The sequence below is a fragment of the Salmo trutta genome, chromosome 28 (assembly GCF_901001165.1).
Source record: "Salmo trutta chromosome 28, fSalTru1.1, whole genome shotgun sequence".
Taxonomy (NCBI): domain Eukaryota; kingdom Metazoa; phylum Chordata; class Actinopteri; order Salmoniformes; family Salmonidae; genus Salmo; species Salmo trutta.
Window position 1 is genome coordinate 9,991,062 of NC_042984.1, and position 13,449 is coordinate 10,004,510.

At 43.5% G+C, this 13,449-nt stretch overlaps 1 protein-coding gene across 1 annotated transcript; it reads right to left on the reverse strand.

Annotated features, from left to right (window-relative positions):
- Positions 1–663: 663 nt before the first annotated feature.
- LOC115165432 (carbohydrate sulfotransferase 11) lies at positions 664–12,979 on the reverse strand. The gene is made up of 3 exons (XM_029718533.1): positions 12,362–12,979; positions 6,433–6,515; positions 664–4,444 (listed from the first exon to the last, which is right to left on the reverse strand). Exons 1-3 carry the CDS (start codon positions 12,453–12,455, stop codon positions 3,599–3,601), a joined length of 1,023 nt encoding a protein of 340 aa, XP_029574393.1. The 5' UTR covers positions 12,456–12,979; the 3' UTR covers positions 664–3,598.
- Positions 12,980–13,449: the final 470 nt, after the last annotated feature.

The window sequence follows — 13,449 nt, forward strand, 5'->3', positions numbered from 1 at the left end:
AGCAGAGGTAACTCTGGGTCTTCCATTCCTGTGGCGGTCCTCATGAGAGCCAGTTTCATCATAGCGCTTGATGGTTTTTGCAACTACACTTGAAGAAACTTTCAAAGTTCTTGAAATTTTCCGGATTGACTAACCTTCATGTCTTAAAGTAATGATGGACTGTCATTTCTCTTTGCTTATTTGAGCTGTTCTTGCTATAATATGGACTTGGTCTTTACCAAATAGGGCTATCTTCTGTATACCCCACTACCTTGTCACAACACAACTGATTGGCTCAAATGCATTAAGAAGGAAACCAATTCCCCAAATTAACAAGAAACACCTGTTAATTGAATTGCATTCCAGGTGACTACCTCATGAAGCCGGTTGAGAGAATGCCAAGAGTGTGCAAAGCTGTCATTAAGGCAAAGGGTGGCTATTTGAAGAATCTCAAATATAAAATATATTTTAATTTGTTTAACACTTTTTTGGTTACTACATGATTCCATATGTGTTATTTCATCGTTTTTATGTCTTCACTATTATTCTACAATGTAGAAAATAGTAAAAATAAAGAAAAACCCTTCAATGTGTAGGTGTTCTAAAACTTTTGACCGGTAGTGTACATCACCACCAAGGTGTGGAAGAGATCTTGACCTGCGAATGTATCAATGATGGAACATATTTTAAGGACATCAGTATTTATTAGTACTGTTGATAGAGCAGCTTATTGTCACAATGTTAAGTTAAATAACTTTTAAAGGAGATTTTAAACCGTAATGAATCTTGAATGACATTACCATTGACATATCATCAGTAATTTGAAATGCAGTACGGGCAAAGCATTGGAACTGTTCTGAAATCAGATTTAAGGTGTAGGCGTGCATATCTTATGACAGGACAGGAGCAACAATATTATTTCAAAATGCCTGATAAAGTATAAGTTGCACTAATGTTTATCACATCTTAATGTTCAGTAGCAATCTTGAATGGAAAAGTTACATGTCGGGTTGTGTTTCGTATAATCACAAAGAGAAGGGTAGCTTTATTTTAGACATAGCAATGTTCCCGTTCACATGCCTTCTGTATGTCATGACTGTGGTGTCCTCACTGCCAGCTCATTGGTTATCTAAACATATCTAAACAGCCTTTTTCTACACAATTGCAGAACTCTTGTGTTATTTAAATAACCTTTCATAGACATTTACAAATCATGATATCAAATACTTTATAAATGTACAACAAGCATCTGTGACTCTGGTCAGTCCTATTGTAATAACAAATGCTAAACAGTTATGTGACCACATAAACTGTCATCTTTCTCTCTCAGCTCTCCCTGTCCACCAGTCAGTTAGTCCCATTGGTTTACATCTGACCACTGGTCTGTACCAGCTCATTTGTTGGTATGATTTCACAGTAAGTTGGTATCACAGGATGAGCACATAGAGGGCATTTTAAAGCGGGTGTTAAATGTTCTCCAATGAATGAATCATGCAGAAATTGCAGATTGGGCTTTGTACTTTTCAAAAGTGGAGCAAACTTGAATTTCTTCACAATAGTTTCATAGCCGCAAAATAGATTTCTGTCACAGAACAACAGTCATTCATAATGGATTTTTAAATTTTATTTAACCTTTATTTAACTAGGCGAATCAGGAAGGAAACTTGAATAAAGGAAACTTCTATGACAGTTTTGAAGTATAACTGGTAATGACAATACACGATGACATCACTGTCTACTGGGTGCTTGGTTGTTGAGAAATTAGTGTAAAAAATATAATTTATATTAAATGGTGGATCTTATTACTATAAAATACAATTTGCAAACTAAACATAAGAGTACTCTCATATCAGACAAAACTAAGAGAAAAGGAACCAGCCTGTAGTAGTGGTATAATAAATACACACTTCTCTGTAGGCTAAATACCAGGTCTTCCAGACTACTTTTCAACAACGGTGAAATGTTGTATCTGGATTTTCTAGAGCAGCCACTTCCCAGCTGAGAGGAGTTCATGAACTGAGGCAACTCTTATTGGTCGACACCTGTGTTCACTCCAGACATTATTCACAGTCTACGGGTGTTTGTCTGAAACAGGCTGTACACAACTTGATTATGGCTCGTTAACATTAGGAGCAAATTCATTCAGACGAGAGTCTACTTCTATTTCAAGGCAACAATTTTAACGTTGTAAAGTATTTGGTTGTTTCCAACACAAGAACATGTCCTCCACACCACTGCTACCTCAACACATGGCCTATAAGCAGGGATCATCCACTAGATTCAGCCGTGGGAATATTTGGGAACAGATTTCCAAAATTAAAATCACTTGGAGCTGATTTGCTTATGTTTTTACAGTTTCTTTGTGTCCATTTTTTTGTTTAAGCTATTATTATTTTTTGTTCAAACTTGGGGAGCCAAATAAAATCACCCTCGGGCCAAATTCAGCTCACAGGCCACCAGTTGGGTAACCCTGGCCTATAGCATCAATTGACGCAAATGAATGTTGTTGTAGCAGTAAACGGTAAATATACCATTTTTATGGGCAAACTGTTGAGGCACAACATCACCAGGCATCAACATGTGATATTAAACGTCTTTATATACAGCTCATATCAAGTCATGAAAAATATTGCACTTGTAAGCATGGTATAAATTCAATAGAATATTTGTCTTTTACCAGAAGGCTTACCTGGTTTTAACCTGTAGTGCCCATGTAGATAGTCAGCCCTACGTGGCTGTCCACAGTTCAACAAGGAACTCTCTGACGAAGGGCAGCCTTGGACCAAACCACAGCTATGCGCTGTTTGCTCAGTCTGCCGTGAGCTAAAGAAAGAGGTGACTCTGCCAAACAGAGCATGTGGCATTTCGGTCATCAGCTCCCTATCTGAAGTCATCATGCCTGCCAGGCTTCTTATATCCAGTATACATTGTTTATCATAACATTTTTACTATCAAACTGTGGCTTGAATAACATCAACGAACAGGTGGCCACCAACGTCGAGGCAATTATTTGTTACCACCATGTTAGATTTATCACCTCATTTTCATTTAAATTAGTTTAAAAAATGTATTCACATTGGGTCTTTGCAAACCTCATAATTCTGTGAGTAAATGGCAGCTTTTTCATGATTTTTAATGTGTAGACTGCTTTCTTTTGCTTGTTGGTTTATGTAAGTTCTACAACACCCTTTGTCCCCAGAGGAACATTTTGGCTACATAAGATGTGCAAGAGCCAAGGAAACATGCTGTATGTGCAAGCAGAGAGAAATGCATAAATTGAATGTTCTCCCACAATTCACTCAAGTGTCCATGACTCAGTCTATAATTACAATAAATACTCTTACAATTGTATAAATAAAGAGGAAGGTGTAGGAGGGGGATTCTGTGATGCACACAACCTGTTCTTCACAACCCTCAACAAGAAGAACCTGCTTCTCTCTTATATAGGCCACATGAAAAGTACTAGGAATGAACAGTGCCCCGAAAGTCACCAATGTTAATACAGATCATACATGTAACAATGCAGGGATTCCCCCACAGGTAGAAATAACATCTGACCACCACTACACACCCACCCAGATCGATGACTAAATCCCAGTTGACATGGAGAGAGCCGCCCTCACCTAAACCTCAGGTACTCTGGGTTGGAGTAGTTGAACAGCAGGAAGTCCATGCGGTAAAGGTTGTACAGCTTCTTCTGGTAGAAGGGACTGATGTTATGGAAGAACTGAGCCGCCATGTTCCCGTTGGTCCTGGTGCTCTTGCCTGAGGTGGGGAAGTGGACCTCCCCGTCAGCGCCGGCCAGCCGCAGCACAGAGCGGGAGTCCTGCTCCAGAGTCTCATACTTCCCCACCACGTCGTAGTGGATGAGGCAGGGGTGGCACAGTGAGTGGATTCGCTCCCAGTGCTCGTTGAAGGGCTCCTCTCTCTGTGTGCGGGGATCAACCAGGTACTGTACAAACTCCTGGAAGGAGACATCGTTGCCCTGATCCAACGCCTCTGGCTCAGGGTGGGGCCGGTGCCGGCGGATGATCTTGGTGCCGTAGCGCTTGTGGAAGGCCGTGTTGTAGCTGCGGGTGAACTTGTTGCGGTAGGCCGACACCAGCCTCTCGAAGGGCTCCCGAACAAAGAGGAACTTCAGGTATCTGCGGAGGCGGTGGTTGATCTCGCCGGTGGAGTACTCTGATAGCGTGCGCAGGTTGCCTGCCACGTGGGCCTCGTTGGCGGGGATGGCTAGGGGCTCGCGGTAGCGTCCGTCCCCCGTCAGGACCATGAGGACCCGTTTCCAGTTGGTACAGGCCACCTTGGGGACGTAGCAGTACAGCAGGCCATGCTTATCGTCCACTATGAGGTGGCGGAGGTCGTCTGGGGTCAACACCCGCCGCTTCCTGGTGTGGGTGAGACACGCCTCCTCCAGCAGCTCCCGCCGACCACGCAGAGACGCCTGCACAGCAGACATGTCCAACTACAGACAGAGAGAAGGAGACAATACTCACATTTACAATTAAACCCTTATTAGTGATGAAATATTCAATCTATCCAAGTGATAACATTTTCATCTATCCAAGTGTTAATTTCTAGCCACATCCTCTGACTAAGAGTCAGTGTTTGAATCTATCTCGTCAGATGAGTCAGATTAACCGGAACTGGTCTGATAACATCAAGGTCAACCACTGTGTTTCCCAGTAGACACGCTGCAAGAGGCAAAACACTGTTTAACATTCTAATGAAGATACGGCTTGATCTGAACCTTGAGGAAGCAATAAAGGGATTCAAATCAAGTCCAATTTTATTTGTCACATGCGCCGAATACAACAGGTGTAGGTAGACCTTACAGTTAAATGCTTACTTACAAGCCCTTAACCAGCAATGCAGTTGGTTAAGAGAAATAAAAGTAACAAATAATTAAAGAGCAGCAGTAAAATAAAAATAGCGAGGCTGTTTACAGGGGGTACCGGTACAGAGTCAATGTGTGGGGGCACCAGTTAGTCGAGGTGATTGAGGTAATATGTACATGTAGGTAGAGTAATTAAAGTGACTATGCATAGATAATAACAGCGAGTAGCAGCAGCGTAGAAGGGGGGAGGGCCAATACAAGTAGTCTTGGTAGCCATTTGATTAGCTGTTCAGGAGTCTTATGGCTTGGGGGTAGAAGCTGTTAAGAAGCCTTTTGGACCTAGACTTGGCGCTCCAGTACCGCTTGCCGTGCGGTAGCAGAGAGTCTATGACTAGAGTGGCTGGAGTCTTTGACAATTTTTAGGGCCTTCCTCTGATTGGGCATGGTGCTTTGTTTCTGACCCGCTCTGGTTGAGCCTGAAAAAAATTGATCAAGAGAGGCGATGCCAGGTGGGCTGGGTCAAAGAGGAGGAGAACCAAACTGATAAGACTAGTTACATCAGCAACACCAAACAACTATCCTCAGTGTCATTGAGGAAGCATGATTACACAGAAAACACACATGGAGAGAGAGAAAGAGAAAGAGACAGAGAGACAGAGAGAGAGAGAGAGACAGAGAGAGAGAGAGAGAGAGAGAGAGAGAGAGGGAGAGAACGATGCAGACCTAAAGGGAGAGATCACTCAGCATTCACTGGATTCCTGAGATATTGGAGCTGGAAAAGAGAGCTTTGTCTTTCTGCGGAAGAGGGGGGAACCTGAGTCCTAACTTCTAAGTGAAATCAAATGAGCTCAACTCAGCTTTGAAGTATTGCTGAAGCCATGACCTCTGAGGAAGGTCAAGGTATGTAGTGTGATGCTGAAGCCATGACCTCTGAGGAAGGTCAAGGTATGTAGTGTGATGCTGAAGCCATGACCTCTGAGGAAGGTCAAGGTATGTAGTGTGATGCTGAAGCCATGACCTCTGAGGAAGGTCAAGGTATGTGGTGTGATGCTGAAGCCATGACCTCTGAGGAAGGTCAAGGTATGTAGTGTGATGCTGAAGCCATGACCTCTGAGGAAGGTCAAGGTATGTAGTGTGATGCTGAAGCCATGACCTCTGAGGAAGGTCAAGGTATGTAGTGTGATGCTGAAGCCATGACCTCTGAGGAAGGTCAAGGTATGTAGTGTGATGCTGAAGCCATGACCTCTGAGGAAGGTCAAGGTATGTAGTGTGATGCTGAAGCCATGACCTCTGAGGAAGGTCAAGGTATGTAGTGTGATGCTGAAGCCATGACCTCTGAGGAAGGTCAAGGTATGTAGTGTGATGTAACATTTCATGTAAAGCAGCAGTCATTCAGTTGAGAGACCAAAGGCGACCCAAAAACAATATTGTTTGAGAAATCAACTATGTGTAGAACGAATTAAATTAGTCAAAGTGGCTCTCGAAGATGAATACTTTGTCAAATGGCATTTCCTGTGTTTGACACATCTGGAAACACTAACGCATAAACAGAATATAACCGCGAGTGTTCTCACACTCAAGACATGAACGTATGGGGCCCTTTTAAAGCTCGTCACCTGGTCTTCGTTGTAGAGGGTCTGTAGTGGACTTCTCCTTGTCTTCCCCGGGCCAATGCCCTTCCCCCCAGGCTGCTCCACGGCTACAGAAACAAGGGCAGAGAGGGAGAAAAAAGGAAACAGATGAATCATCTAAAAAGGGCAGTGTTGGCTGTTTTCTGTAGCGTTCAGTGACGGTGCTCGGTGTTCATGGAACGCTGGCCTCACTGTGGATGCTTTTGGATTTCAACAACACACACGTTACTGGTTGAGCTGTTCTGAACAGAGTTTACCCTCCTCTATATAGAACATATACGTTACTGGTTGAGCTGTTCTGAACAGCGTTTACCCTCCTCTATATAGAACATATACGTTACTGGTTGAGCTGTTCTGAACAGCGTTTACCCTCCTCTATATAGAACATATACGTTACTGGTTGAGCTGTTCTGAACAGCGTTTACCCTCCTCTATATAGAACATATACGTTACTGGTTGAGCTGTTCTGAACAGCGTTTACCCTCCTCTATATAGAACATATACGTTACTGGTTGAGCTGTTCTGAACGGCGTTTACCCTCCTCTATATATAACATATACGTTACTGGTTGAGCTGTTCTGAACAGCGTTTACCCTGCTCTATATAGAACATATACGTTACTGGTTGAGCTGTTCTGAACAGCGTTTACCCTCCTCTATATAGAACACATACGTTACCGGTTGAGCTGTTCTGAACAGCGTTTACCCTCCTCTATATAGAACATATACGTTACCGGTTGAGCTGTTCTGAACAGCGTTTACCCTCCTCTATATAGAACATATACGTTACTGGTTGAGCTGTTCTGAACAGCGTTTACCCTCCTCTATATAGAACATATACGTTACTGGTTGAGCTGTTCTGAACAGCGTTTACCCTCCTCTATATAGAACACATACGTTACCGGTTGAGCTGTTCTGAACAGCGTTTACCCTCCTCTATATAGAACACATACGTTACCGGTTGAGCTGTTCTGAACAGCGTTTACCCTCCTCTATATAGAACATATACGTTACCGGTTGAGCTGTTCTGAACAGCGTTTACCCTCCTCTATATAGAACACATACGTTACCGGTTGAGCTGTTCTGAACGGCGTTTACCCTCCTCTATATAGAACATATACGTTACTGGTTGAGCTGTTCTGAACAGCGTTTACCCTCCTCTATATAGAACATATACGTTACTGGTTGAGCTGTTCTGAACAGCGTTTACCCTCCTCTATATACAGTGCTGCTGTAGCCCATCTAGTTCCCATGTCAGTCAGTTTTACCGTATGGTGCACCATCTCACATGAGTAACACATCTCTAGTACATTTCAAGTTTCAATGTCACGTGCACAAGTACAGTAAAATGCCTTTCTTGCAAACTCTAAACCCAACAAGGCAGTAATCAATATCAATGTAGAACTAAAAATAAAGTAGAACAAAAACACAAAGAAATAAAAAATAAGAAGAACAGAAGAAGTAAGTAAACAGGGTCAGTTCCAGTAGCATATTTACAATGTGCAGGGATACTGGCATTCCGGGTGAATTATTATACTGTAGAGGCCCAGAGGCTTGGGTTACCCTGCATGAGCCAACTTTCCTGCATCATCATGATGTGATGATGATCACCCATAAAATGCCTTCCCTTTCCCCTAGATTCACATTTTCTATAGGAACATCCTGTTCCTTTCAAGAATCCCAGTCCTCCCCTCCCACCAGCCCCCACCCCCACCCCTAGCGCCTCAGGGCTGGAGGCATGTCAGTGGTTGGGCCCTCCTCACTAGTGAGAGGAAACTGATTGGATTTGCACATGTGCCAGTAGAATGCAGAGGATTGCTTTACATCTCACAGGGGAGAGAGAGAGAGAGAGAGAGAGAGAGAGAGAGAGAGAGAGAGAGAGTGACAGAAAGAGAGAGTGACAGAGAGAGAGAGTGACAGAGAGAGAGTGACAGAGAGAGAGACAGCGTGACAGAGAGAGAGAGGACACAGAAGGAGAAGAGGACCAGGTGGGGTGAGGAAAAGGGGGAGGACTTCTAGCTGACAACGACAACACAACTCCTGCCTCATTTGAGGTATACATATACACCCTCAGTAAACTGCTGGGAAAGTGGGTCAAGAAGACTGAAGCTGAGGCACTCTCAACACAACAAACATGGTGGCGCAACAGCAAATAACCAATAGCATGGATAAACATTACAATTATGTGTGAGAGAGGATCATATCTTGATGAAATCTCATCAACCTTTCAATATGCCAGAGCATTAGAGAGGTCAACAAGTTTATCCTAATTCAGTTCATGAATCAGCTTGTTAAAGCAGTCTCACTAAGTATTTTAGTGGTTCCCCCTTCGACATCTCTGTCAGCTCATCTGCTCTACATATCTGTGACAATGACTGTGACTTCCGCTTTGGAGGAATAGCACCGTGCACAGAGAGGGGAAGTGTCAGTGTTGCAAAACAATGGCAAGATACCAAATGAAACCCTTGTCTATGCACTAGCCAGAGATAAATACATCAGTGGGGCCAAGCTTCCTGCCATCCAGGACCTATATAGTAGGCTGTGTCAGAGGAAAGGCCCCAAAACTCCAGTCGCCCAAGTCATAGACTGTTCTCTCTGCTACAGCACGGCAAGCGGTACCGGAGCGCCAAGTCTAGGACCAAAAGGCTCCTTAACAGCTTCTATCCCCAAGCCATAAGACTGCTGAACAATTCATCTAACGCCCCCCCCCCCCCCCCCCCCCCCCCCCCCGTACCCCCGCACACTGACTCGGGACCAGTACCCCCTGTTTATAGCCTCGTTATTGTTGTCATTTTATTGTGTTACTTTAAATTTTTTACTTTAATTTAATTAGTAAATATTTTCTTAATGCTATTTCTTGAACTGCATTGTTGGTTAAAGGCTTGTAAGTAAGCATTTTACATTAAGGTACCTGTTGTATTCGGCGCATGTGACAAATATTATTTTATTTGAAATCAGAAGATTTCTGCTTGTGAAAAAATACAATCTTTCAGCATCTCCTTTCATTATGGAGATCACAGGATGCAGTTTCATTATTCACTGTAATGTTGGTGACCATATCTGTGGAGATCACAGGATGCAGTTTCATTATTCACTGTAATGTTGGTGACCATATCTGTATAGTATGCACCCCAGGTACTGAATAAGCAGGATATAAATGTAATGAAAATAGTAAGCAATTTACTTGTAATTGCTTCTAAGCAAGAACACACCCAGCAGGTGTAGGCATGGCTGACTCAGCTCTATGCCAGCGTGGGAATGGGGTGGGTGTGGGACATACACAGAGTACACCAAACGTTAGGAACACCTTCCTAATATTGAGTTACACCTGTGGTGCTCTTGGCACCTACTACCTTACCTCGTTCAAAGGCACTTCAAATCTTTTGTCTTGCCCATTCATCCTCTGAACGGCACACATTCACAATCCATGTCTCAATTGTCTCAAGGCTTAAAAATCCTTCTTTAATCTGTCTCCTCCTCTTCATTTTTATTTTTACATGTAACCTTTATTGAATTAGGCAAGTCAGTAAAGAACAAATTCTTACGTACAATGACAGCCTACCCCGGCCAAGCAACGACACTGGGCCAATTGTGCGCCGCCCTATGGGACTCCCAATCACGGCCAGATGTGATGCAGCCTGGAATCAAGATGCATGGAGATGCAGTGCCTTAGACCGCTGCCCCACTCGGGTGCATACACTGATTGAAGTGGATTTAACAGGTGACATCAATAACGGATGTTGGTCAGTCGATGTCGTGGAAAGAGCAGGTGTTCTTAATGTTTTGTACACTCAGTGTACAGTATGCCAACCTTGTTTGTTTACTTGACAAGACCCACATGATGCCACAGTAAGAAGACGTGTGTGTGTGTGTGTGTGTGTGTGTGTGTGTGTGTGGTGTGTGTGTGTGTGTGTTAGTGAAAGTTAAATCCCTCATTCTTAGCTGATATCTGGTGGCGGTGTTTTGATAGAACAAAATAATTAGAAATGATATCTGACAGTGAAGTATTTAAGGTTTAGAACAAGACCAGAAGAAATCAAAATGCCAAAGAGTTGAGAAAGTCTGCTCAGCATGGTACTGGGCTCATGCCACTCCACCTAAAATGACGTCTGGACTTCAGCCGAAGACCGTCAGGAGGGAGTATAGACAAACCAAATAATATCTGAAGGCTTGGAGGTTCCATATGAAAAGTACCCTCAACGTAACAGTATTTTCACCTGTCACATTGAGCTGAATTGTAAAGTCTGCTTGGTGCATCTAGCACCTTTCAGTACTGACATCCAGCCACGTGTTGAGTCAGCGCTCTCAATCTGGGGTAGTACTGTTAGGCCCACAGAACACTCGCTATAGGAAAATACACACTTCTGTTCATTCTCAACTTTCATAATAACTCTAGTGTAAGCAATGACTAATGCATGTGCTTCCCTGGGTCCTGCTTCCCTGGGTCCTGCTTCCCTGGGTCCTGCTTCCCTGGGTCCTGTGCTTCCCTGGGTCCTGCTTCCCTGGGTCCTGCTTCCCTGGGTCCTGCTTCCCCGGGTCCTGCTTCCCTGGGTGTTGGCGGCTCAGCAAAATGCACAATGGGGTCAGAACAATAAGCTCTATTTCTCTTCCTGTCTACTAACACACTGGGACTCCACTCTCTGTGTGTGTGTGTGTGTGTGTGTGTGTGTGTGTGTGTGTGTGTGTGTGTGTGTGTGTGTTTTACGAGAGGGTTAGTGTGTTCTCAATGGACATACATCATCCAGTCCATATTGGTTTCATGTTAATGCCATCAGCGTTGAAATAAATACTGGCTATGCAAGTCAGCCACAAATAAGGAAATGTATATGGTTTTAGAAGTGAACCCTTCTGACTTCCTCATGTTTTACTCATATCACACAGAGTAGCTTGGTGTAACTTCTCTGATAACACGAGGGTTTGGGAGGAAAGGATGTTGTCTACAGTATGTGGTCAGAGAAAGAGCAAAGCCCTGACGAGAGGCCTGCTATTGGCTGTCACATTTGGCAGGGCTAAAATAGATCTACAGTACAGAATAACTAATCTTTTTTTTAAGCCAGGACAGTGCTGTGCCTCTGGCATTGAACAGTACATGTGTAGGAGTCCTGCCGTAAAGCAGATAGACAAGCCAGGACAGTGCTGGTATTAAGAGACGGTTGGACAGGAAGGATGGTTCTGTTCTGAATGTATTCTGTTTAAACCTTCTAATGTTTAAACAGATACGGTTGTACTTAGTCTTGGAGGCTCTGTAAAACGAAGTACCTGGACTTATTACGTCGTTGCTTTTCCCATTTCTATGGAGAAACAACAGCATACACACTGTAACATACACATTGTATAGTTCATTTAGAATTCTCTCTCTATTAAAACGTAAGACATAACCCAGGAGGGTGGCCAGGTTAGGTTGACCACCCTTTTCACTTCTCTCCTATTCTTTATGTCCCTCAGTATCACTCCACTAAGGTGAAATGCTTCCTCTTCCTGTCTCTGCCCAGTGGAGAACGTGAGAGCTGAGACTGGTCCAAAAGGAACAGGAATGCAGCAGGGTCTCTCAGAGGGGGCTATCACAACATTCCATGGTTCACACTCACAGTGGTCTTATTCATGCCCTGCCATGTACCCCTTGCATTGTGTCCCAACTCAACACACATGCTCATTTAGACACCACACCATTATTCAGAGGGGAAGCTGTGCAAGAGGCAGGGTAGTGTTGCATCACTCCTGAGTCCTCTCTGGTGGCATCATGGCACAAACCTACAGTTCGTTCCAGTTAGACATGATGTTTGTGATCTAGACAACGAGGCTAATGAACAGCTTACAACGTGTTATACTTAATACCCCAAAACGTCACTCTACAGGTGCATCAGGGACACCATCCCATGGCTGATGTGTGATGATGATCGACAGTCCACACTTACCTGGCCTTGTGATGTTCTGAAAGTACAATATGACCATGAAAAGTGACCCCACGCATGTCGCCAGGAAAAATCGTCCAACTTTGTGTTTTGTCATCCTGATTCCCCGAGCTGGCAGAGTAGAGCAGAACCCTCGCCCCGAGGTGTCTCATGCGAGGCAGCTCGTCTGATGCGACTTAACGATAGAAGGGAAAGAATGGACCTTCATGTGGAAAAACTTGGCAGTGGCACCGTTATATCAAACAGTCTATTTCTCAATTACTCTATTCGCCGAAAGAAATGCCTATGAATAGCCGCGAAAATATTGGAATGCGCGAAAGTCGGTTGTCTTTGTTGGAGTTCAGATCAATTATATATTTCAATCATATTTTACGCTCCGCTGAAATGTCTCATCGCATACAAGTCCCAAGAAAGACAGATTGTTTCGGAGTTCTCTGATAATCCCCATCGTTCAACAGTTTTCGTTTCGTCAATTTTTTCAACCCAGTCAAACTTCCCGAAACATGGTCGGCGGCACTGTGCTATGACGTCACACCCACCCCTAAAACTTTCTTGCGGTGACTGTCACCCATCTGAAGGTTGTCACTAGTTACTACAGCCACAAAGTCAAAATTGTATAATAGGTGGGGTTTAGCCATGATGATGACTTTGTGGCTGTGGTAACTAGTGACGACCCCAATTTTCCCTTTGACAAATGTATCCAATAATATAGGTCAGGGTTCCCCAACTGGTGGCCCGCGGGCCCCGAGTTATCTGAGAAAAAAAAAAGATATATATATATATATATATATATATATATATATACACACTACCATTCAAAAGTTTGGGGTCACTTAGAAATGTCCTTGATTTTGAAAGAAAAGCACATCTAATTGATCATTAGAAAACCCCTTTGCAAGTATGTTAGCACAGCTGAAAACTGTTGTCTGATTAAAGAAGCAATAAAACTGGCCTTCTTTAGACTAGTTGAGTATCTGTGGCATTTGCATTTGTGGGTTCGATTATAGGCTCAAAATGGCAAGAAACAAAGAACTTTCTTTTGAAACTCGTCAGTCTATTCTTGTTCTGAGAAATGAAGGCTATTCCATGTG